The sequence below is a fragment of the Acinonyx jubatus genome, chromosome D3, assembly GCF_027475565.1.
Source record: "Acinonyx jubatus isolate Ajub_Pintada_27869175 chromosome D3, VMU_Ajub_asm_v1.0, whole genome shotgun sequence".
NCBI lineage: Eukaryota > Metazoa > Chordata > Mammalia > Carnivora > Felidae > Acinonyx > Acinonyx jubatus.
Window position 1 is genome coordinate 45,078,564 of NC_069392.1, and position 26,257 is coordinate 45,104,820.

The following is a 26,257-nucleotide window of genomic DNA, read 5'->3' on the forward strand; positions in this document are numbered from 1 at the left end:
TTGTTCTATGTGGCCTAAGAAGTAGAACCCAAGGAATGGAAGCTAGAGGGAGGTCTACGTTAAGTCATCCTAAGGAAGAAGTGTCATGTGTTTAAAGATGAAAAAGACTGTTTTAGAAAAACATGAGTTCTGTGAAGAGAGGTATTTGAGGAGAAGCTTCAACATCACACACAGCATATTCATGAGATTACTATCTTTACAACCATCTTTTTCTTCCACTCTAATAACAACAGCAGCAAAGAAATCTGACATAAGGATGGTGACTATTTGCTCCCCAAATGGAAGAAAACACTCACGCATCAGACTTTTTGTTTCTCTGAGGTTTTGCCCCCTCTTTTTCATTCTTTTTATTTTAATTAATAATGTATAGATTCCTTGGTGGTCAACATTAAAACTTGTTAAGAAAATTGCACTGATAAATCAATCACCCACATGAGGCAAGTCCTCCCTGGGTTATTCAAAGTGCTGTGGGGGATTGTGAAGAAAATAAAACTGTTTCCTGGTCGTAGGAAATTTACAGCTTAATTGAGGAAATAAAAGTGACATAACTATCCATAGCATTAAGAATGAGTAATTTTTTAAAAAAGGTGAGTGGGCTGCCTGAGTGACTCATTTGGATAAGTGTCTGACTCTTAATTTCCGTTCAGGTCACGATCCCAGGTTGTGGGATTGAGCCCTGTGTCAGGCTCCATATTGAGTGTGGTGCCTGCTTAAGATTCTCTCTCTCTCTCTCTCTCTCTCTCTCTCTCTCTCTCTCTTCCTCCCCTTCCACCCCCACCCTAACCCCATTTGCATGTGTGCACTCTCTGTCTCTCAAAAAAAAAAAAAAAAAGATGAGTAAGAAAAACCCATGATTATATATGATACATTAAAATGTCTACAAATATATAGAAAAGAGATGCTGATTGTCTTTGAGTGGTGGGATCAAGGGTGATGTTTTTATATTTTCTGATTTTCCCAAACTTTCCATAGTGAACTTCTATTATTTATGTTACAATTAAATGTAGTTTAAAGTATATGTATATACACACAAAGTGTGGAATATTGCCTGCTGCTGAGAAGACAAAATGTGAAAGCCTCCTTGTAGCTTGTCTAGGAAAATGTCAAGCTTTGTGATTTCCTGTGGTGAAATTAGATTTTTTTTCTAGAGGGAAGGGAGAGGGCATTTCATTGTAAAGATGCATGGTGCGGGGAAAAGAGTAGAAATGGAAAGAGTAAAGAACATCCAAGGAAGACCAGTAGGTTTTCTCTTACTCTAGTTGAGAGCCTCAAAGTCTAGCTCATATCTGTGGTAATTGGCAGTGTGGGTCCACTAACATTGTGTGCATATCTCTCTCTCAGCATCTGTCACACTGTTGTGTGATTTATCTGCTTCCCCTGAGGGCCAGTAAACTACAGGACAGCAGGGATTTTTGTCTTCCTAGCTTTGTATTTCCTGTATATGGCACAAGGCCAAGGCACGCCGTAGATGCTCAAAGGTGCTCAATCAATGTCTACTGAATGTTCTTGAATGATACTGGAAGAGAAGTCAATAGTTGTGTAGGAAACTATCAAATGAAGAAAGCCTTACCACTAATGATTAGGGGGTTTTAATTAGATAAGAATATCATGACCTTTTATAGAGAAGAAAATGAATATACAGTCAGGGGCGTCACGAGAGAAGTTCCTGCAGCAAGACTGGTAAGAGATGGGAAAGCTCCCTGAATGATGGCACAGGTAAAGAGGGAGAAGGGAAGAGCCAATGATGCCAGATAGTTGGGTGACTAAAATCTTCTCAAACTAGCTTTTCTGAAAGCCAAATTAAAAAGCAGATGAAGAGGAGGTTGAATAACAATATCTACTTTGGTTATTCCTTGTTTCAGACTGCATAGACCAAGAGCCCAAAGATGGCAGCCCTGGAGAAGAATGTGATGGTGAGAAAAGAACCCTCCCCCCCCCCCCCCGCCTCCAGCTGTGAGGTTTTGTTTAAGATATGTGAACCTCGTGCTGGGATGTGCACTTTCCAGGTTGGGAAAGCCATGGTGGGAGGCGGTAGGGGGAGGACTTCTTAGGGTCAAGCCCAGCCTCTGTTAACTCACAGCTTTATGACCTTGGGCAAGTGACCTGACTTCCCCAAGCCTCAGTTTAATCGTTTGTAAAATGGACATAATAACTATATGTACCCCACAGAGTTGCTGGGGAAGTGCTTACAAATCTTACCATAATTCCTGGCAAATAGCAAGCTCTCGGTAAATAAAAGCTATTTATTATTATTTTTCCACACACAAAATAAGTAACAAGTTGCATAGAATCACCATTTCTTCCAATTTTATTGAGATATAATTGACGTGCAGCATTGTATAAAAGTGCACAACGTAATGACTTGATGTATGTATATATTGCAAAATGGTTATCACAGTAAGTTAATAGCCATCACCTCACATAGTTAACAATTTTTTTCTAGTAATGAGCTTTTAAGACAGACTGTCTCAGCAGCTTTCAAATATACAATACAGTGTTGTTAACTATGGTCACCATGTTGTGCATTACATCCCCAAGGCTTATTTATCTTATAACTGGAAGTTGGTACCTTTTGATCCATTTCACCCATTTCCCCCACTCCACTGCTTCTTTTTAAAATGCTTCCTGTCCAGAGATCTCTCTTGGGTAGAATCTGCATCCCTCCCTGAGAAGTCCAGGATTGTGATTTTTGACTGTGATGATCTGTGTGCATATTAACTGGGCTTTAAGCCCTCGTATTCTGTCTGCATTCTTGTGGCTTCAGCCCACGGCACATTTGCCTTTGATTGTGGCCTCTACAGATTGTGACAGCTGTGTGATGACGCTCTTGAATGACCTGGCCACCATGGGTGACGAGCTCCACCTGGTCAAGTCTCAGCTGCAGGGCCTGAGTGCCAGCACCGGCACTTTGGAACAGATGAAGCACTTGGAGACCCAGACCAAGGACCTGAGGGTAAATACCCTATGCACCCAGCACAATGCTGGGTCCAGAATCGATACTTGGGGTATAGGTGCTGCATGAATGAATACCCCTCAAGCAGGAGACAGAGAGGTTGACTCCATTTAACGCTTTTTCTGATCCAAATGAAGACTAGATATTTACTGGTGGAAAATACTAGTGAACATACAAAACTAATACTCTAAGTGAACATTCTTTTTTAAAGTTTATTTATTTATTTTGAGAGAAAGAGAGAGAGTGAGACAGAGAGAGAGAGAGCACAAGCAGGGGAGGGGCAGAGAGAGGAGAGACAGAATTCCAAGCAGGTTTCACTCTGTCAGTGCAGAAGCCCGACGCGGGGCTTGAACTTGCAAATCATGAGATCATGACCTGAACTGAGATCAAGGCTGAATGCTTAACCAACTGAGCCACCCAAGAGCCCCAAGAACATTCTTTACTTAGTGAATGATTCTGGGCTAATTTTTCTTCTAGAGCCCTTAGCTGAGTATCTTGCATTCAAAAGAATCAGATTTGTATTAAATTGGTATTAATTCTCTAAATGGTGGAATTCTCTAAATGTTGGGCCTGGGGTTTTCTATGTTGGAAGATTTTTTATTTTGGGATTTTTAAAAAAATGAACCATAAGTTCAATCTTTAAAAATAGATATAGGACTGTTGGGGTTATGTTTCTTCTTGAGTGATATTTGGTAATTTGTGCCTTTCAAATACTTTTTTCATTTCATCTAAATTCTCAAATGTATTGACATAAAATTATTTATAGTTTTTCTTATTATCCTTTTAATACCTAAAAAATTTGTAGTAATACCCTCTCATCCATTCTTGATATCGATAATTTATGTCATCTCTTTTTTTCTTGATTATTCTGGCTAGAGGTTTATCAGTTTTAATGATCTTATTTTATTGATTTTCTCCATTGTTTTTCTGTTTTCAATTTCATTGATTTCTGTTGTTATTCATATTTTTTCTGCCTTCTGCTTTCTTTGGGTTTAATTAGCTATTCATTTTCTAGTTTCTTAAGATGAAAGCTTATCTTACTGATTTAAACTTCTCTTTTTCTAAATCAGCATTTAATGCTATGAATTTCCCCCAATGCACTACTTTAGCTGTATTCCACACATTTTGAGTTGTTGTGTTTTCATTTTTATTCAATTCAAAGGATTTTCAAATTTCCTTGGGACATGTCTTTGACCCCTGAATATTTAGAAATGTGTTGTTTAATTTCCAAACTGGGCATTTTCCAGATAACTTCTTGTTATTGATTTCTCACACAATTCTGTTGTGGTCAAAGAGCACACTTTCTATGACTCCAGTTTTAAAAAATGTGTTGAAGTTTGTTTCATAGCCCAGAATATGGTTCATCTAGGAGAATATTCTATGTGTGCTTGGAAAGAAGGTGGCCAAGAGGATAAGTAATAGGGCTAAAGTCCCACAGGGCCAGAGGCAGGCTCCCTAGAGGAAACTGAGGGCATTTCTGCCTATGAATGGAGACTGAAAAACAATCTTGAAACTGCCCAGTGCTCATTGTTGAGCAGTGAGTATATGAGAGACTAGGAAAGCTACAACCTTATGAGCCAAGACCTGGATGGACATGATTCACAAACCAGGATCTGTACTGGAATGTGATATCCTCAACATGACCATAGTGTGCAAGTCCTAAGCTGCCAATATAAGACCTGGTTCTGGACTAGAGGATCAGGGTGGGAATGGCGATGACCGTAAGATCATTGGTTAGGGCACAGAGAGTGCAGGCAGAAGTGGAGTTGCGGGTGTGTGTGTGCAATATTTACCTGCAAACATTGGGAAGAGACAAGTAACAATACGAAAGACATCCAGCAAAAGCAACCACTAAGAGATGAGTTCCCTTTAGATAAAATTAAAATTGGGACAATCTGAAAATTACTTTGAAGAGTAACAATTCAACAGAAGGAACAAAAAATTAGAATACTGTTAAAAACACTAGAAACCAAACAAGAAGAGGTACATATGAAAATATTCAATTAAAAATTATGAAAATGAAAAAAAAATTTATTCATTGAAGTAAAAGAATTCAGTAGAGGAGATAAACCCTAAATTGGACATAGTGAAAGAGGCTTTGGGGAAAGTTTAAGAAGTGCTGTTAAAATGAGGGCTGATTCCAAACCCATTAGTGCTTACAGCTGAGTACACAGTTGACCCTTCAACAACATGGGGGTTAGGGACATTGACCCCCTGCACGGTTGAAAATCTGCATATAACTCTTGACTCCTAACAGGCTACTGTTGACCAGGAGCCTTACCAATAGCATAAATAGTTAACACATATTTTGTGTATGTATTACATATTGTATTCTTACAATAATACCTAAGGTTTTCTAATTTTTTTTGGTATTTCTAGGTTACATGGTCCATCTGTGAGTTTGTTTTAAATTGTTGCAAATCTCCAAAAGATCTTCTTACATATTTATTGAAAAAAATCCGTGTATAAGTGGACACAGGCAGCTCAAACCAGTATTGTTCAAGAGTGAACTTTATATAGCAAAAAATAATACTAGAAAAATGGCTCTTTTTCATCCCATCAGGGTAAATTTTAGTCCATGATTTACAGCCTCTTAATATAGAGAGGAAAAAAGCCATTATGTCTTGAGAGAAAAAGAAGCCCCTGGAGTTACTCTGATGCCATGAATACAACCCTGCACTTCTTCGATGAAGGGCAGGGAGCCAGCATTTCAGTACCTGTCCTATGTGCCAGGCTCTGTGCTCAGTGCTTTATTTAAGTCTTACAGAATCCTATAAGGAAAATAGTCTTATTTTCATTTAACAGGTATGTTAAAGCTAAGTAACTTGCCTACTATCACACAGCTTACACATGGCAGGTTCTAGGACTCGAACCAAGATCAAATTCCAAAGACCATGCTTTACTCACTGTACGTATTCTACTAACACTCCATAGAATGACATGCCTCAGTTTTCCTGTATTAAAATTAAAATAGAACTGTCTTCTTCCTAGATCACACATACACTGTGAAAATTCCTTAAGAAGAAGTGTAAGAAGGAAAACAGCATTTTTCAATGTTCATATGTACGTGACACTTGGTAATATCATCAAAAAACCCAGCAGCTTAATATGATAGTCCCCAATTTGCTGATGAAGGAGATAATACTCAAAAGCGGCAGACCTAGTGTTTGGACCTAAGCTGTAAAGCCTGTGTTGTTCCCCCCAGTGCTGGCTCTGTCACATGCAAGTTAATAGTATAGGTAATAGCAAGTTAATAGGAGGTGATAGTATAGCTTTTTCCTGTAAATTTCTTCAAGATATTAACAAGTTTTTTTCCCAAAAAAATTGAAAATAATCACTACTCTAGAGATGATGTGCAGAAATGTCACCCTCTAAAAGTAAGGAAACTGTTTAGTATCCAAAAAAACAGGGGACCTGGATTCTGATCCTTAAGCAATCAATGATCATCTCTACAGCATTCAATTAAATGAGCTCTCAGTTCCCTTCCTGCTAAAAAATTCTTTGAATCTGATGGTTCCTTCACTAAATTAGCCTCAGGCACTGCTTTTAGTATTACAATGTTAAATATAGGTTAAAAACAACAGCGTTTTGTAGAGTCTGGAAAGTAAGATATCGGGTAAGTGGTATCCTCATTTCTGTAAGGTTCGGTTACTAACTCAAGGAAAGTATCTCTTGTCTTTTCACGGTTATAAGTTTATTTTAGAACCATATCACAACTCACATCAGAAAGTAGATTCTTCAAGTAGCTGATTTCAAAGAACCAAATCATTTCCTGTGGACCAGCATCGGGCTTGCTAAACGAATCTTTCCATATCACCACTGGGATTACCAAATTGATAGGACTTACTCCAAGTTTCTGCTCTAATGTGAGATTAATTTTGCATTTTACTTTCAGAATCAGTTACTCAACTACCGTTCTGCCATTTCAAATCATGGATTAAAAATGGATGGTCTGGAAAAAGAACTGAGTAATCTGAATCGAGAGTTTGAAGCTTTGCAAGAAAAGGTAATGTGTTAGGTCAATAACGTTAACTTTTTGTTGTTGTTGTCCTCAAAATATTGTTAGTTTCCCCCCCTGCACCCCCGGATCAACATAATTTGTTAGTAATCAATTTATTTTTCATATAGGTTCAAATAAATTCTAGAAAAGCACAAACATTACATAACAATGTTGATCGGACAACCCAAAGCACAAAGGAGCTGGACACAAAGATTAAAAATGTCATCCGGAATGTGCACAGTAAGGAGTTACTCAATCCAATTAAATATTTTTTTTATTACATAGCCTGTTCTGTGCCCCCATGCTCTGAAAGAATTTCTCCTTAAGAGTTCAATATTATGAAAAAGATCCTATAATGATACTGAAAAACTAATATGAACCTTCCATAAAAATCCCCTTTTTTTTTTTTTTAGTAGTCTACTGGAGTCCAGAATTCCCAGTTTAATAAACTACTCGATATTTTCTAGTTCTCTTGAAGCAGATCTCTGGGACAGATGGGGAAGGAAACAATGTGCCATCAGGGGATTTTTCCAGAGAGTTGGCTGAAGCAGAGCGCATGATGACAGAGCTACGGAGCCGCAACTTTGGAAAGCACCTGAGAGAAGCGGAAGCTGAAAAAAGAGATGCTCAGCTCCGTAAGGATGTTCCCAAATCCTTGTATGCAACCCATTCTAATGGGCTTGAAATACAGTGTGCAAAGTGCAATGTCAGGTCCCCAGTACAGGTGGCTAGGTTAGTCATTTCAGCGTATATGACTTTTATTTTTTATTTATTAAAATTTTTTTTAATGATTATGTATTTTTGAGAGAGAGAGAGAGAGAGAGAGAGTCAGAGTGTGAACAGGGGAGAGGCAGAGAGAAAGACACAGAATCTGAAGCAGACTCCAGACTCTGAGCTGTCAGCACAGAGCCCGATGTGGGGCTCAAACACACGAACCGTGAGATGGTGACCTGAGCCAAAGTCCGACACTTAACCAACTGAGCCACCCAGGCGCCCCGGTGTTCACAACTTTTAGAGCATGGTGTGAGAATGGGTAGCTCCTCCAGGCTACCAAGAGGTTGTAGAATATAGCATCTTACCATCATGCAAGAAAAAAAAATAGGTTCTTCTCCTAAGATAACAGCACTGGTATTGCCTTTTCCTTATTAACTGCATTTTTATTCTTTCTTCATTCAGCTCCATTCAACTTTCTCATTGTATCATTTTTTTAATGGCCACCCCCACCAGCACAGGGGTCTTGAATCACAAATCGATATTAGCACTACTATTGCAGGAACCAAAATCTGGTGTAGTAGAAATTAACAGAATATCTCTAAAGGTTTTACTTAGGAAAAATGCCTCATTAGTTCAAAACTGTGAGAAATAGAAGTCTGGTGCGTATTTTTTCAAATACTGATCTTTCTTCTCCGGTGAAATGATGTGTCAATGGTTAATATGCAGACGGTAGCAGTTTTCTTTTAGCATTTGTATGGTTTAAATTTATTATTAGTCTTTGCTTTTGACTGAGGAGACAGGGTTAGTTTGCAGTTAGTAGTATTTAGTAGCAGTGTTAGTTGGTAGCGTTAATAGCAGTGTTAGGAGCACATGCTCTGTCCTCTGCAGATCTTGTTCAAGTGCCAAGGCTGATTGGTCATGCAACATTGGATTGGTCAACTAATTTCTTGGGCTCTCCATTTGCGTATCTGAAACATGAGACTGCTATCATTGTTTTCATGTGGTTTTGTGTGCCCACATAACCAAGCAGGTGCTCCATAAATGTTAGTTTCCTTTCCCATTCACTTGCAAGTTCAAGGAAAACCATGAAATGAGTAGAAACTTCATTCTTCCTCTGTAGACTTTATAGCTTAGCTTAGAGGTACTCCTCTCTCAAGTGAAAAACAAAAATGTGTTGTATTATAGTGCTGAATCGGATAAGGAGCTGGCTGGAAAACCACCAAGTGGAGAACAGTGCACTTGTCAAGAACATACGGGATTCTTTAAATGAGTACGAGGCCAAACTCCGTGATCTGCGGGCCGCACTACAAGAGGCAACTGCCCAGGCAAAGCAGGCCACTGGCCTCAACCGAGAAAACGAGAAGACTTTGGAATCCGTCAAGGTGGGTTCACAGTCAGAATCTGCATACTTTTCTTAATGACAAGGATGAGGGGGGCAGGGATCTTTATCATTAATAAAGCGGCAGAGCCAGGCACCTGTCTGTATGTCTAGCCTGTGCACACCTGTCTGTACGGCAGATGCTAATCAAACAGGAGTAAGGGATTAAATGCAAAACCAAAGTTATTCCTCCTCCCCAGTCACCAGAATAGATTGTGAACTTAAACCACAGAGAAAGCAGAGCAAATTGCTTTAGTTCTGCCCCTGACTGACAGAGTGCTGGAGGAATAATGTTGCCAAGTAGATGAGAAATTAAACCAATATTGTTATAATTAAATCAGAGTATATAATATATGCTTTAAATAACTGATTTTTTGTGTCAGCTGTGTAAACATCATTATCATAATCACTGATAAGGGCATTTTAAGCCATTATCTTACAGGAAATAGATTAAAATACAGGCCTCATGCAGGAGCTGCAGGGACAGAATCTGGAGCTTGGGATTCTACAGTATATTTTTTCAGGGGTGCACACTGTATGCTGAAACAGCAACATAAATGTGAGGCGTTATTAAATGACAGTAAGATCAAAGTGGAGTAATGTAGGATTGACCTCCCAAAAGAAGAACTTGTCAAAGAAAACAAATAATATCTTAGTCGATGGCAATATGCTTAATTCCCAAAGCCTCTTTAGACGGCTGTTGGAAGTCACTGATGATACCAAGGGAAGGGTGCGTGATCCGATTTTATGGGTGTGTGAGCTTTGGCAGCTCCTAGCTTGGCCTTCTCAGATCCCATGTATCCTCTCATTGAAGCGCCTCTCCAACCTCACAGGGCCTGGCATGTGGGGCGTTGCGATGATGGGTGCTGCTTCGTTCAGGAAAATCCCTCATGCTGCCTCACAAACCAGAGCTTACTTGCCTTTCCGCCTCACTGGCCCAGTTGCCCCCAGTTTAGAAAGCTTCTGCAACGGTGCGAACTGTTGTTTCGTTGGCATGTAGTTTGAGGAAACCATGACAACACACCTACGCGGCAAAGTGAACTGATTTCCCCGCACTTTCTAATTGCCTCGATGATCTTTCGGTTTCAAGAAAACATTATGACTCCGAAACGATTTCTGTGCTGTTGTGCAGTAGATATGCCTGTGCTTCCTGGTCGTATACCATGTAGTTCAAACAGGTTCTTCTTCTTCTTCTCGCCAGAGACAAGTTAAAGAAATGAATTCCCTACAGAGTGATTTCACCAAGTACCTAACCACGGCAGACTCTTCCTTACTGCAGACCAACACGCTGCTGCAGCTGATGGAGAAAAGCCAGGAGGTAGAGGCAAAACTTGTTCTCTGAACACTGAAAAACATTCAGATTCTATATGAGGAAACTATGAACTGGGTTAACATTTTTTTTTTTCTGCAATACATGTCTTTTAGATGGAAGGAAATAAACCAAGATGTTCATTACCGTGGTGCTACCCTTGGGGCGTGGGGGGTGTGAATGATGTGTCCTCTGTATGTCTATTTGTATTACTTAATTAGCCCACAGTGAGCAGATGTTGCTTTTGTGATAACAAAAAAAAATTGGAATGCTGTTTTTATAATATCAAGCATGCATTTATTAGCAGAACTTATTTAGGACTCATAATAGGTTGACCACATTAGCAGCCCAATGGGCATTTTGCAAATATCTTTTGTTATCGCTATTTCTAGAGTAGAAAAAAAAAATTTCGGTTTAGTACAACTTTATGCTAATGATGACAGTGTGCTTTTATAAAATTTATCAGAAGGGGTACCCACCCTAAGAAAATTGTCTAAATGGTGGTAAAACTTGCAAAAATATTATCAGTGCCACTACTGAAATAATGCATCCTGGGAACATGAAGTTTATGACAGAGTTTGAGAAAATGGTGTATACATTCTTTGCTTAAAGTGACACTGTCTCTGTTTACTTGAAAAAAATAGGAATATGAAAAACTAGCTGCCACTTTAAATGAAGCAAGACGTGAGCTAAGTGACAAAGTGAGAGAACTTTCTCAGTCCGCCAGTAAAGCCTCCCTGGTGGTGGAGGCAGAAACGCACGCACAGTCTTTACAGAAGCTGGCAAAGCAGCTGGAGGAGTGAGTGACCCCCCAGGTCTAACCGCAGGAGCTGCTGGACCTAGTGTGAAAGCCTCCCTGACTGAGCTGGGGCTCCAGAATAGGGCTGGGGGGCGGGACCCAGGGCCCGGGTCCGAACCCAAGCTGCGCTGGGGGTGTGATTCCCAGATAGACCCTTGCCAGCGCAGGTCTCCATTTGCCAGATGAGGAGGCTAATCAAGGAGGCTGGGAGGGGGAGGTGAAGGGGCCTTCAGCCGCAGGCAGTGGAGGCTGTTGGAGCCCTTCACCCACACTGTCTTCCAGGATCAAGAGGAATGCCAGTGGGGATGAGCTGGTGCGCTGTGCAGTGGATGCTGCCACCGCCTACGAGAATATCCTCAACGCCATCAGAGCAGCGGAGGACGCGGCTGACAAGGCCACTAGCGCATCTGAGTCTGCCCTCCAGGTGGGCACCCGCACTGGCACCTTTTTTGGATGCACTCTGGAGACGACTCATTATCTTACTTTCTTTTCATATGCACTGAGGAATGTAAACAAGCCTTAGTTTAAAAAAATTTTTTTAACGTTTATTCATTTTTGAGACAGAGAGAGACAGAGCATGAATGGGGGAGGGTCAGAGAGAGAGAGGGAGACACAGAATCCAAAACAGGCTCCAGGCTCTGAGCTGTCAGCACAGAGCCCGACGCGGGGCTCAAACTCACGGACCGCGAGATCATGACCTGAGCCGAAGTCGGCCGCTTAACCGACTGAGCCACCCAGGCGCCCCAATAAGCCTTAGTTTAAATTAGAACTTATTATATAGAATAGACTTGAACTTGCTCTAGATGTGGATCGTTTGTGTTTACATGACTGTTTTGATAGATATAGCGCAGTTTTAAAAGCCATTTGTGAAACCAGATAGAAATTCCACCGATTACCAATGTTGAGCCAAGATGAGTAGTGTATCCTGCTTCTTTCTAGGTATGATTTTAGACCATGATTAAGTATTGGCATTTCACAAAGAAGAGGGAAATTTTTGTACACGATTTGGTAACCATTTATTTCCTGTCATTTGCCTTAACACCTGGGCATGTCTTGGAGTCCTGTGTGATCTTACATGTACCATATAATATTCCCATATCTAAGAATAAAGCATAAAATATTAAATATCAAAGAATTAGAGGATAGGCCCTCTTGAAGGTTAAAGACTTTTATCTCCCAAATATTAAAAACTTAAAAGCAACTCTTCTCTTTCTTCAGTTATTGAAGAGGGTATTGTACAAACAACAGGGAGAGAATGAGACAGGTATCACATGATTTGTTAGTATGTCACCAGGGAAGTGTCTACCTCCCCAAGCCACACATATCTATGTACAGCCCTAACTGTATCTTTTCAGGAACAGTCCTTTTAAACTTCCCCCTTACCTTTGAACCTCATCCTTTAAAGATTGAAGATAAGGGCTTTTAGAGTAGGATGAAAAAATCTTACTCCACATTTCCTAAGGAATGCTACATGCTTAAGGCTGGTAAATGCTTTGCTTTCAGACGGTGATAAAGGAAGATCTTCCAAGAAAAGCAAAAACCCTGAGTTCTGACAGTGATAAACTATTAAAGGAAGCCAAGCTAACACAGAAGAAGCTACGGCAAGGTATTGGAGCCTGGCGGGGAAGGGGAGGCTGGGATAGCCAAGGGTTTGAAAAAGTCCTGTTAAGACCAGGAGAAACAGCAAATTCTGGAAGCAAATGCGTGATCTATTTAATAGATTTGATGTTTCCACCCAATATTCTAACATATACCAAGTTAACTAGAACCTCATGAATATACATAAATCTCAAAGGTAATCAGTGCCCATGGCATTAGGAACCCACACAGCATAGAGGTATGTCCAGAGCTGGTCTCTCATTTAAGGCCCAGATAATAGTTTCAGGTCACCAGAGCTTCAACGTTTCTTAAGTCCTAAAATGCTAGTAAGTAAAAGTACCAAAAATTACTACTACTATGAAGCATGAGAATTTTTGAATCATACATTTTATCTTTGAAAATTTCCCATGTATTTAATTTTTTACAAAACAATTAAACCATCTCAATCTCACCAAATTCTGGTGTTCTGAAAATGGTGTTTCTTGATTTTCTCTGGTCTCTTGTGTTCATTCATGGCCAAGAAACTATGTCAGAATTTTTGAGTGACTAGATGCCTTCTGACAGTAATATTTATCTTTTTTCATGTTTAAAAATTAAATACATGAAAAATTACCTACAAAAATATGTATTAACATAGAATGATTTGCTTAGCAAATTGCAGGAATTAAAATTCCCTGGTGTGACATCTGTTCCCTTTACAAAGTATAAGCTAAGAGGTGAGGATTGTTTTAAGTAGGGTTAGGATGCTAACTACATTGATATTTTTTCTTTTGTTTTCTACCAGCATGCTTCTTTTTACCTTTTGATCCCCTTCACCCCCACCCCCCAACCAGGGGCTTGGGCAGCCCCTAATAGGTTCCTTGTATTTGGGGAGTGTTTTTAGATTCCACATATAAGAGAGATCATAGGGCATTTGTCTACATTGTTATTTAAATCGGTCCTGGAATCACAATTTAAACTGTGTATCATCACTTTGGCCTTAAAGCATTCACTGGTCATTTTCCATTACCTCAAAGTGGCAATGTTATCAGCTAGGAATGTCTGTGAACTCCCTCCCTTTCACTGAATCCCCTTAAATATATCAGTTTGGAAGTGGACAGAAACAAACAATGCCTACTTTGTGAGTGCATGTGCTTGGATGAGGCTGTCTCAACAGCACTTTATTATACTCTGAAGAGGCATCATTCATTCATTCACTCATTCATTCAATAAGTATGAATAATATTAAGCCCAGACTAGTGCCAGACAATGCACATCCCTTTCCTTCACTAAGCAGAGACGTTTGCCCTGACCAAAGTGGAAGTCAAACTGCCCCTAAATGACTAAGCCTCTCACTGTGTTCATGACGCATTTCCAAGCAGCTGGATGCCACAGGCTCAGGTATACTACTGGCCTCTGGAACTGGAAGCCCCTGGAACTGTGGGTCTAGGCACCTATAGTGAACATCCCTGAGATTCAGGTCTGCTCAATGCTCTGCAGATGCTGGCTACTTCAGGGGCCACCAATACCAATGGAGGATCAAAATCCATAGGGTAATTGCCTCATGATGCTTTATTTAATTTTAGAAATCAGTCCGGCTCTCAACAACCTACAGCAAACTCTGAAAGTTATGACAGTTCAGAAAGGATTGATTGATACCAATATCACTGCCATCCGAGATGACCTTCGTGGGATACAGAGAGGTCAGTATCTCCCTACCCACCGTACTTGGCTTCTTTTGTCGAGCATTCAAGATACTTACACCTCCCTCTTTGTGTGTGCTTTAGATGACATCAGTGATATGATCAGTAGGGCAAAGAGCATGGTCAGAAATGCCAACGACATCACAGATGAGGTTCTAGATGGGCTCAACCCTATTGAGACAGATGTGGCGAGAATTAAGGATACCTATGGGAGCACACAGAGAGAAGACTTCAACAAGGCTCTCACTGATGCAGATAACTCAGGTATCAAGCATTCTTCAGACAGGACATACTATCCATTTTCTCCATTGTTATGCACTTTGGTCAGTTTATGTGAATTCTTCCTTGATAAAGTCTGAAATTAGAAATTAAAATATTAGAAAACTGCTTCACATAACACTTTCAAAGAATATGGGTATTCTATTAGCAAGTCTAGGTGGGATTTTTTTTTTTAACCCATTGACATTGGTATTGAGTTTCCCTTTTTTAGAGTGGAGATATAGGTCCCCTAATCATGAGGTATTAAATTACAATTGATATTAAGGTTCAAAAAATAAAGATTTATCTTCTTCTGTAGTGGTTAAGAAAGATGATTTGATATCTAGACTGCAGGATAGAATCCACGATGTATTTAGGAAAGGTATCACCTGACTCTGAGTCATCCTGTCCAATATTTGGGACCCAAACGTAACACTTCACAAATGCTGTCAATGAGAAGATCTGTATTTAACCTTTTCTCAACTCACAATTACAAATTTCTGTTCTGTAATCTCATCAACAGTGAAGAAATTAACCAACAAACTGCCTGACATTTTGAGCAAGATTGAAAGTATCAACCAACAGCTGTTGCCACTGGGCAATATCTCTGACAATGTGGACCGTATCCGGGAGCTAATTCAGCAGGCCAGAGATGCTGCAAATAAGGTAGGTGTGTCCCCACATTGCCAGGCACTAAGCCTCCTTCTTTGAGAGGTTAACACATTCATCAAGAAAGGGAAGGTGTTTGTTTACACGGAAACTGGTTGTCTTTCTTGCTCTAATTCTTTAGTTGTTTGGAATGTGAAAGTTCACTTCCTCCTGTCATCCTTCAGAAGTGCACATTACCTTCATGCCCTAAATGATTTGGTATGTTAGGGACCTGAAGCAGTTTCCTCCCCACTGAGTTTATGCAGGCAGGAAGAACAGTTTTCCTCCACGCCTCAGCTGGTGAAGTGTTATTGCAAGTTCAGGTAGGGTTCTGTGAGCAGAGTGTGCTGATATGATGCTGCACAGGACCTACTTTCTTGTTATAACTTTTAAGTTATAGAATCCACCTTTATTGAGGGTGGAGGAATGGTTCCTATCAGCAAGGGCACTGTTCTAAACACAGGATTATAACAAATTTTCTTCACTGGAATGCAAATTCATCAGCCTTTCTTATTTTAACTTGACAGTTACTTGAATTCCTGACACTTCTCTATCAGAATTTGTTTTGGCCTAAAATAATACTAATGAAACATCTTGCTTTTTTCATCCACCCCCTGTGAGATATTTGCAGACAGAGGGTTGGGAAGCCAAGTCAGAGTATCACCACCCTAAAGGCACTGTGGTTGGTTTCTCAGTTCACTATTTTTAGAGAGCCCTGATGCATTCATTTTTAAGGACTGTAATAAAAGCAACCATAACATGTAATATATTAATGGGGAATGATTCCTTAAAGAATTTATTTTAAAAATATTTTTGAAGTATTATGTATCTACTATGCGCCAGGCACCATGCTAAGTGTTTCCACACGTTAGCTCATCTGCACAAAAACCTCCTAGTTGCAACTATGATAATAATAGTGATTATCATTTCTGGCACAGAGAATTAGATGCACTTCTCATAGACCCCTGGCCTATAAACAGGAAGAACATGGATGCTTTATTACCCAGCCCCTAAAACAGCTTCATGAGTTTATAATCCAGGTCTAGGAGTCATGCACACTCCTTTGCTCTTTATCATAACAACTAGGAAAGGTAGAGCTGAAAGGATTCGCGTCAGAGGCACAGGCTACCACTGCGAGCACACCCCCTTTCCTCACAGGAGAATGGTTAATGCTCTACATCTTTTCCCTCGTAGGTTGCTGTCCCCATGAGGTTCAATGGTAAATCTGGAGTTGAAGTCCGGCTGCCGGATGACCTAGATGATTTGAAAGGATACACATCTCTTTCTTTGTTTCTCCAAAGACCTGAGTCAAAAGAAAATGGGGGGACTGAGAATATGTTTGTGATGTACCTTGGAAATAAAGATGTAGGTATTGCTTTGACATTTCTCTTGTTTTTAAAACAATATGGTTTGGGAATTTTTTTTTTTGAATGTTGGTTATGTATTTGCTGCATGACCACCAAACTTAGTGGTCAAAAACAACAGTAAATATTATTTCATGCTGTTTCTATGGTACAATGTTCAAAGTAGCTTAACCCAGATGGTTCTGATTCAGGGTCTCTCTAATGAGGTGTCTGTCGAGATGTTGGCTGGGGCTGCAGGTATCTGAAGGCTTGACTGTGGCTGGAGATTTGCTTCCAGTTTGGCTGACTCACACACCTCGTAAGTTAGTGATGGTTGTTGGTAGGAGGCGTCTTCCATGCCACGAGGTCCTTTCCGTAGGGCTGCTAAGTGTCCTCATGACATAGCAGCAGGCTTCCCCAGGAATGCTGTTGGGATGATCGAGCCGCCATCACCCTAGGGAATGCCGCTATTTGTGGGTTGAATTGTGGCCCAAAACAATATGGTTTTTGAGGCGTGTTGTCACCAGTGTGTCATAACTTCCTGCTTCCATTGGCGTAGCAGGAGGAAATCCCACCAACACATCAGCAGACTCTACCACCTCTGATGGCACCGCAAGGGGTCTTCCATCAATCGCAGACTGTTACCTGCTGGCCTTATCTGATGGAGAGGCCTTGCCCAGTGGGCTCAGCATGTGGTACATGTGTGTGTACATGTGAGCACGTACACACCAGGGGTGAAAGATGAGCACCCCTCCGTACACAACTGGGGCGGCAATATCAAGGTCTCATGGAAATCAGCAGTGCTTCTTCCTCACAAAACTGTGACCCTGTCCTTGTCAGAATGCCCAGCTGCAGACCCTTAAGTCTGCAGGGGTGGTACCATGGGTGGATGAGGACCAGAGTGAAATGAAGCCTCTCCTGCCTAATTAATGCCCATCTCTTTTTAATTCTGAATTCTTTAAACCACAACTGCTACAGGCATTTTGAACAGTTCATTTTAGCTTTTAGTCCCTCCTCTTAAAATATATTTCTTCAACTTAAGTGTCAGAGGAAAAGGTAATCACTGGCTGGGTTAGCATACAATGGCTATGGGGGAAAAATGTCTGAAACATTGTTCTGGAAAATTCTAGTCAGTTAGAAAGTTGGCTGTCATTAGTGTATGTGGTATTTAAAGATTCCTAAAACTGACACTCTTATTAATCACTCTCTCATGCTTTGAAGTGTTGGTACTTTATTTGTAGCTTTGTTATGACATGACTTTCTCCTTTGTTTTATAACAAAACACACATTACTTTATTCCTTCAAAATATTTGTACCATCTACCTACAAGGTGCCACATCCTGTATTTATGATAAACAAAAATTGTTTCTTGAATGTAAATTTCATGTTGTGTATATATTTAACACAATTTGAAAACTTCATATGTACTCTAAGGTGCTGTATTCTAACAGAGAAGACAGATACATACGTAGCTGACCGTGATAATACAGGGTTCTAGGTGTTACAACAGAGGCATAGCAAAGTGTTAAGAGATCATTGCATGGTACAGGGAGAACAAAAATGGCTTATCTCCCTTATCAGACTAAACTCTAGTGGAGACCTGAGTCCATATCTGGTTTATCTTTATGGCAAGTGCTTGGCAAATATTTGGAGATTTGGCCAACGGGGGAGTGAATACATGAGTGCAATAAACCAGGAGCAAAGACAGTGCAGACATTATTAATTAAATGTTCTATCTGTATCATTCTGTACAAGGAGGTACCTCTTTTATTCTGTCTTCCCAAGTCTTATTGTGTAAAACCCATTAGATATTTGACATACACTCTCCTGGGATGGGGAGTTCAGAGAAACAGTGTGTCTGTGAAGTAACACTAAGGTGGCCTTTCTGTCTCCAGGCCTCCAGGGACTACATCGGCATGGCAGTTGTAGATGGCAAGCTCACGTGTGTCTACAACCTGGGAGAACAGGAGTCTGAACTCCAAGTGGACCAGAGCTTGACCGAGAGCGAAACTCAGGAGGCGGTTATGGACCGGGTGAAATTTCAGAGGTATAAGTCACATTGACCACTGCTCTTTGTTAATCTGACCCACACTCACCAAACTCCCATTGTATGTACCGCTGAACCCCATTTTTAGTATCTTGGCTTTGACTTCTTCAATTTTTGTGTAATTTTTAAATATAATCTTGTTTATTTTTAAACAGAATTTATCAGTTTGCAAGCCTAAATTACACCAAAAAAGCCACATCCAGTAAACCTGAAACACCCCAATTCCATGACATGGAGAGTGGAAACAGCAACACCCTCCTCAACCTGGACCCTGAAAATGTTGTATTTTATGTTGGAGGTTACCCATCTGACTTTAGAGTAAGCGTTAATGTTATTTCACTGAGTGAAAATATTTAAATTTTAATTTGGTGTAATGACCTCACATCTCTATTTTAATTATCCATTGTATATAAAATGAACTTAACTATATATTCTTAAAGCATATCCAGGGATAAATGCTAACAGTTCTTGAGCACTTCCTCTGTGCAGTGATCAAGATGCAAATAGATTAATTAAAAAAAAATTTTTTTTAATGTTTTATTTATTATTGAGAGACAGAGTGAGACAGAGCATGAGCACGGGAGGGGTAGACAGAGGAGGAGACACAGAATTTGAAGCAGGCTCCAGGCTCTGAGCTGTCAGCACAGAGCCTGACGTGGGGCTCAAACCTACTAACTGCAAGATCATGACCTAAGCTGAAGTCGGACGCCCAACTGACTGAGCCACCCAGGCTCCCCAAGTAGATTAATTTAAGAAGGCATTACTATTCCCATTTCATGGATGAGGAAACAGACAGAGGGGTTTAATAACTTGCCCAAGGTCAAGCATCTGGTGAATAGCAAAGCCAGGGCCTCTGGCTCCAAGGTCCACATTCTTAGCCCCTAGGCTGCAGGGATAGTTAAAAGTGATGGATTCATACTTGTCTTGATCGACCTGACCACTGTCCTTGGTTGAATTAGATTTTCGGTTTCCTTTTTTTTCAGCTTCCCGCCAGACTAAGGTTCCCTCCGTACAAAGGTTGTATTGAACTGGATGACCTCAATGAAAATGTTCTGAGCTTGTACAACTTCAAAAAAACTTTCAATCTCAACACAACTGAAGTAGAGCCTTGTAGAAGGTAAATAAAACTAGGCACTAGTGTCTCTGTAACTGTGATTTGGGGAACTTGCAACTATTTTATGTATAATAAAGGGATGAGCCAATAGGATGCTGTTGATATCACTGATAGCTTTAGGCCAACAGATCTTAAATTATGATCGCACGCCACACTGCTAATCCACTCCCAACGTTTCCTCATTTGTATAAAATATTGGAGCGATAGAGTTTTCTCAATTTTGAAAAAAAGAAACCCTTCTTAAATGTTTGGTGCCTCCTACCACAAAATATTTAGTAATAGATGGTACCTGATTCAGGCACAAAATTATATATTGAAGTTGCAAAAAAAAAAAAAAATGTTGGTCCATGAAGTGCACCATGACTTTCTAGGTACTCTGACAGCTGGACCTTTTTGAAAATTGATGTCTTGAGCTTCCTGACTTCCCTATAGTTAAAAGGATTTGGACAGACTATTTATTTACTCAGGATAAAATTATGTTTCAAGTTAATAATTTTTTACGTTTCAAAGTCTTCAGCTGCTAGGCCACATCTTCCTAAGTAGATGGTTCCTAAATAGACAGTTAAGAGGAGACTCTTTAACTATTATCGCTTTAAAAAAAATTTATTTATTTTTAAAATTTATGTTCATTTTGAGAGAGAGGGAGAGAGCATGTGTGCATGCATAGGGGTGGGGCAGAGAGAGAGGGAGGGAGAGAGAATCCCAAGCAGGCTCTGTACTGTCAGCGCAGATCCCGATGCGGGGCTTGAACTCTCACCCACTGTGAGATCATGGCCTGAGCCAAAATCAAGAGTCAGATGCGTAACCAACTAAGCCACCCAGGTGCCCCTTAACTGTTAGCTTTTTTGAGCTAGGGTTTGATTATCATAGCGTATAAGAGCACATCCAGGACAAATAGCTGGCTATTTTAACATTCTAAAGATGTTTTCTCTTTAACAAAATCATGACAGCTACGTTGCATGGGCTTTGCTCTGGTTTTTAGATGGCAGCATCTCCTATTAATAAACCCTCTTGAGTGGTGGTCCTTTGCTGCTGTGTTCTAACCTGTGATCTTTGATGTTGACAGGAGGAAGGAAGAGTCAGACAAAAATTATTTTGAAGGTACAGGCTATGCTCGAGTTCCAACTCAACCAAATGCTCCCTTCCCGACCTTTGGACAAACGATTCAAACCACCGTGGATAGAGGTTTGCTGTTCTTTGCAGAAAATCAGGTATTCTATGATAAACATCCAAACACTACCCAATATTTCCATTCAGTTAAGCAACTCCGTGGTAACTGGGTTATTATAAATAACTAACTAGATCTGAAAAAATGTGCAGATGTTACCCACATCTTTTCTCTCGGCCCAACGCTGCTTTTTTTGGCTATGGGAGTATATGCAGGTAATCGGGAGCTTGAGAACATGCCACCGAAACATGCCATTGTCAGTTTTATTCTTTGAAAACTGCTGTTTGCCTAATAATCAACTTATTCTGCCTGAAATCATGTGATGACCTCCCAGGGTCTCTGAGAGCCAGACTGTTTGACTTCCTGCTGTTTGCATCTTAGTCCTGCTCTCGCCAGACTGTGCAGAATTACGTCTCTGTTGGCCTGATTTCCTGGCTTCCCAAGACGTGGAAGCTTCCCTGTTTTCAAGCAGCTGTGGTTTCTGGAGGCCATTCTTCAGTCTAGTTTGGAGAAATCCGAAGTGACTCTCCAAGTCATGGTCAGCGCCATCTGCTGGGGGATGGCCCCAGACTTGCCCACTCCTGGAAGTACTACTGCCTTGTGGATCAGCCCATGGGATCTCTGTCTTTGAATGTGGGATGGATAAGGAGTTTGGGGTGTGACTGGCTCCTTCTACCTGCAGGGTGGGGACACAGACCTGATCCAACCCCCTTGTCTGGGGCTGGTCTTGACCCTCTGGGAGATTCCGAGGCTGAACCAGTTCTGAGGGTTTGGGAAGGACCTGACCTGCCTATAGAGTGTAGGGAGCTGAGCAGTCACACAGCATCTTCAGGTGGTTGTTTTCTAAAACAAGGTCTTCTTGGCACTATGTTTTGAAGTTCTTGGAGACTGATAACCAGAAATGCTATTCATATTAGAAGAAAATATATGGAATACCATTAGTAACCAGATGAGAGAAAATGATTTTGAGCACCGCTATGCTCATTACTCAGTGAGTCGATGTGACTCTGTTGATTTGGAGTGTGATGAACCCTGACTGGCTCCCTAGGACAAGGTTTAGGATTCAGATAAGGACTGTTGTTCCTTTTAAGTAAGGACTCTGTCAGTAGACTTCAAAAAGAGGCCTTCTGATCATTAGGGAACTGTGGAAGAATAAACTTTCAAGCCTTATATCAGAAATTCCTCAGCATATCATTTTTTTAAGTTCATTTATTTATTTTTGAGAGAGAGAGAGAGAGGGAGGGAGAGAGTGGAGAGGGGCAGAGAGAGAGGAAGAAAGAGAATCCCAAGTAGGCTCCATGCTAATAGCAGGGCTCAAACCCATGAACCGCAAGATCATGACCTGAGCCAAACTCGAGAGTCAGACACTTAACTGACTAAGCCACGTAGGTGCCCCCCAGCATATCTTTCTAAGGAAAGGTCTGTTTCAAGTATGTTCCTTACGCAGTGATGGGGTTGCAGTTACAACCAAGACAGACACAGTTGCTGCCCTCAAGGACCTTATATTCTAGAGGGGAGGACAAATATTTAACAAAGCCATACTCAGTAACTGGTTCATTAATTCATCACAATGACCATGAGTGGTATAGAGGAAAGGTTTGGGGTGAATGAAGATGTATAAAAGACTTTCTTGAGCAAAGGATGGGTAATCTGAGACCCGGAGGAAAGTAGAAGACAGCATTTGAAGAGGACAGAGCAGAAGGGTGATCCCTGTGGGGAACGAAGCGCAAAGAAGACTCGGAAGTGGGAAGGGCAGGGAGACTCGGGGATGGAACAGTGGCCCTTGTGGCTGCAGCACTGGGAAGCAGAGGGAACACGGAGAAACAGAGTTGAAGGGGTGATCAGAGCCTCACAACATGTGCTGGGGAGTCAGGGCTCTATCCTGAGAGCAAAGGAGGATAATCAAACATGCCCGCACTGACATTTCCACAGAGCTCTCTGGCTGCAGAGTGGCAAGAAGGGACAGAGTGGGGGCACCTGGGTGGCTCAGTTGGTTGAGCATCTGACTCTTGACTTCCACTCAGGTCGTGATCTCACTTGGTGGGTTCAAACCCAGTGTTGGGCTCTGCACTAAGTGTGGAGACTGCTTGGGATTCTCTCTTTCCCTTTCTCTTTGTCCCTTCCCCACTCACTCTTTCCCTCTCTGAAAATAAATAAGCTTAAAAAATATTAAAAAAAAAAAAAAGAGAGAAGTGTGGCTGAGACTGGGTGGCATGAAATGGAAAGTTAAGAAATGGTGGAACCGACAAGATTTGGTTGGAAGAGAGAGAGAGAGGATTAAGAGTGACTCCTAGTAGGTTTGTGGCTGGCTCAGCAAGGGGATTTCTGGTGAGAGAGTGAAAGGAGGGGAGAGAATGGTAGGAAGGGCAGACAGTCAGGCTTGGCAGCTGGGAGGCATGATAGAGGCATGTAGGTCCCAAGCTCTGCTTGAGATACTCAGAATTTGAGGTATCAGTAAGCCACGTGTGCAGTAACAATAAGGTAACCAGATGTGCAGATCTGGCCCTGGGAAGACAAGTCTTGGCTGGAGGGAAGCATCTGGGCTTCGTGGGCACACACCTGCATTGGGCTGCAGAAGTGACTATGACTTTGAGGCAGAGAGAGGGTGGGAGGGAAGAGGAGGTCCTCTGAGGGCCCTCAGGGACCCCCAACATACGAATGGAAGGAGGGGACGCTCGAGGGGGATGAGGCGGACACATAGCAATAAGTCAGCAAGCAGATGGCGGCAGACGTCTGGGACCGTGCCTCTCTCCAAAAGGTAGCAGCCATCTTTTCAAATGATATTAACGATCTGTGTCTTTTCACTTTCCATTCATGCATGCTGCTTATGGATCGTATGAAACAAAATCATGATAACGGATACATTTATTGTGTCTTTCCTGTGTGCTAGCCACCGTGCATGATGTTGAACACTGCTTACAATATTTAACCATCATATCCATCCTGGCAATGGGATATCACAGCACTATTGTCCCTGTTAACTGAGGAGGCAGCTGAAGCTGAGAGCAGTTTGTAACTTGAGAGTAACCTGAATCCCAGCCCTCTAGGTATTCTTCGGTGGAATCTTCTGGTAATCTACATTGTTTCCATGCTCTAGGATCGCTTCATATCTCTAAATATAGAAGATGGCAATCTCCTGGTGCGCTACAAACTGAATTCGGAGCCACCAAAAGAAAAAGGAGTTACCCACACTGTCAACAACGGAAAAGACCATTCGGTACATCCTTTGAACGTGTTCACGTGAATTGTTAAATGTCCTCAGTCCTTTAGAATTAAGTCAGTGCCAGGACATTTTTCTATTACCAGACTAACTTAACAGTTATTAAAGGATGAGGGACACATCTCTCAAAATCGGAATATTTGGGCATGAAATATATATATATATATGTATATATGGCATATATAAAACATGATTACTTTCAAATGCAAACATTTCTATTAAAATGTTTTAAATTTTTTTTTTAACATTTATTTATTTTTGAGACAGACAGAGACAGAGCATGAACGGGGGAGGGGCAGAAAGAGAGGGAGACACAGAATCGGAAGTAGGCTCCAGGCTCTGAGCCATCAGCCCAGAGCCCGACGCGGGGCTCGAACTCACGGACCACGAGATCGTGACCTGAGCTGAAGTTGGACGCTCAACCGACTGAGCCACCCAGGCGCCCCTAAAATGTTTTAATATTATATTTTTATCCAAAAGTTCTATGGCTCAGAATCTTCCTACCATGTATATAATGAATCTGAAGGAAATAAAAACATAATAGCTCTGAACCACGGTGAATAGGATGCTTTAATTGCCCATTGCATGCTGACTCATCTCTCATTTATTTTAGATCCAGATCAAAATCGGGAAAGCCCAAAAACTCATGTGGATAAATGTGAATTCTAAAAAAATCAGAATTGAAGGTGAAATATTCGATTTCGGCACATACTATCTGGGAGGGATTCCAATTTCAATCAGGGAAAGGTAAGACGATGTAAAACAAAACAAAAAACAAAGAGGCAGGTTACCTCTCTTCGTGGTTATGATTGCTAATGATTAGTTTACCTTTTCAAATTCCAGCAACAAACACAAAAAGTTTAACTTCTTAGTGTTAACAGTGTTAGCCAACAGAGTAAAACAGGTTGTGAACACTGGATAATGAGACTGGCTGTTGAAAGGAGAGTGAGGGAACCGTGGGTTACCCCCCCCCCCCCCCCGAGGGTCCTTCTTAGGAAGAGAGAAGCCATAGGGAATGTGGTTAGTGTTGACAGTGCTGCAATAAGAATGGAGGCTGTGGCCCTGGGGCCCTTCAAGGTAGCACAGGAGAGCGCAGGCTGTTCCATGGCCTGGCAAGCAGCGCTGGGCACTAAAAGTTGGGGTTGCTGCCTTCAGGAAGTATGTCCAGAATTTCAAGCATGTCTGTATTACTTGGCCTTTTGTGTTATCAAGGACTGAATAGGTACATCACTGCTTCTTGGATAATGAACACATGGATGAATTAAGTTAATGTGAGAGGAAGTGAAGCTTCATCTGAATGAGAAAAAAAATACGACTTCCAGAATGTGCTTAAAAATAACTTTTACATTTAAACTTGTGTGTATCCTCCAAAAAGGCTTTTAAATAGCTGACAATAGGGGCGCCTGGGTGGCTCAGTTGGTTAAGCGTCTGATTTCAGCTCAGGTCATGATCTTGCAGTTCAAGGGTCTGAGCCCTGCATAGGGCTCTGTGCTCACAGCTTGGAGCCTGGAGCCTGCTTTGGATTCTGTGTCTCCCTCTCTCTCTGCCCCTCTCCTGCTCCTGTGTGTGTCTCTCTCTCAGAAATAAATTAACATTAAATAGCTGACAGTAACGTGTGGAAGGACTCCCTGGAAGGTTAGTACAGACTCATGACTGAGTTAAGAGCACTCCCCCATGAAACTGTGTTTATTATGATTATTCTTACATGAGATCTGAGGATATTGAACTCCTTTTCTAATTTATAAATCAGGTGAAAGGAGTACTAGATGTGGTTTTTAAGGTGTTGTGTATAGGTGGTCTTTCTTCAGGAATCCTTATACATGTGGGCATTGGTCCATCCATAGTAAAGAGGAACTAATATTCATTTTAAAGTTCTTAAGGTTACCCTCAAAGACGAAAATACAGGTGAGAAAGCTCTACACTTAATAGAGTTTGGGAGTGAATATCTTAGATTCTTTGAACTAGAAAGGACCTTGCATGGGATGCAACCTCTGAATTTTATAGATGAAGGAATTGAGAGCCAAA

General features: G+C 41.1%; 1 protein-coding gene across 8 annotated transcripts in view; it reads left to right on the plus strand.

The window, feature by feature from the left end:
• The window catches only part of LAMA3 (laminin subunit alpha 3), a 269,791-nt gene that overhangs the window by 213,895 nt on the left and 29,639 nt on the right, over positions 1-26,257 (plus strand). For all 8 annotated transcript variants that reach the window (XM_027068651.2, XM_027068653.2, XM_053206292.1 and 5 more), the window contains 20 exons: positions 1,863-1,913; positions 2,802-2,953; positions 6,849-6,959; positions 7,082-7,193; positions 7,421-7,588; positions 8,853-9,049; positions 10,247-10,363; positions 10,999-11,153; positions 11,436-11,577; positions 12,657-12,759; positions 14,318-14,434; positions 14,519-14,698; positions 15,216-15,358; positions 16,535-16,705; positions 18,579-18,730; positions 18,886-19,048; positions 19,714-19,847; positions 20,911-21,055; positions 24,110-24,229; positions 24,846-24,979. In XM_027068651.2, the coding sequence (XP_026924452.2) occupies positions 1,863-1,913; positions 2,802-2,953; positions 6,849-6,959; positions 7,082-7,193; positions 7,421-7,588; positions 8,853-9,049; positions 10,247-10,363; positions 10,999-11,153; positions 11,436-11,577; positions 12,657-12,759; positions 14,318-14,434; positions 14,519-14,698; positions 15,216-15,358; positions 16,535-16,705; positions 18,579-18,730; positions 18,886-19,048; positions 19,714-19,847; positions 20,911-21,055; positions 24,110-24,229; positions 24,846-24,979 (2,767 nt within the window). The remainder of the gene's footprint in view (positions 1-1,862; positions 1,914-2,801; positions 2,954-6,848; positions 6,960-7,081; positions 7,194-7,420; positions 7,589-8,852; positions 9,050-10,246; positions 10,364-10,998; positions 11,154-11,435; positions 11,578-12,656; positions 12,760-14,317; positions 14,435-14,518; positions 14,699-15,215; positions 15,359-16,534; positions 16,706-18,578; positions 18,731-18,885; positions 19,049-19,713; positions 19,848-20,910; positions 21,056-24,109; positions 24,230-24,845; positions 24,980-26,257) is intronic.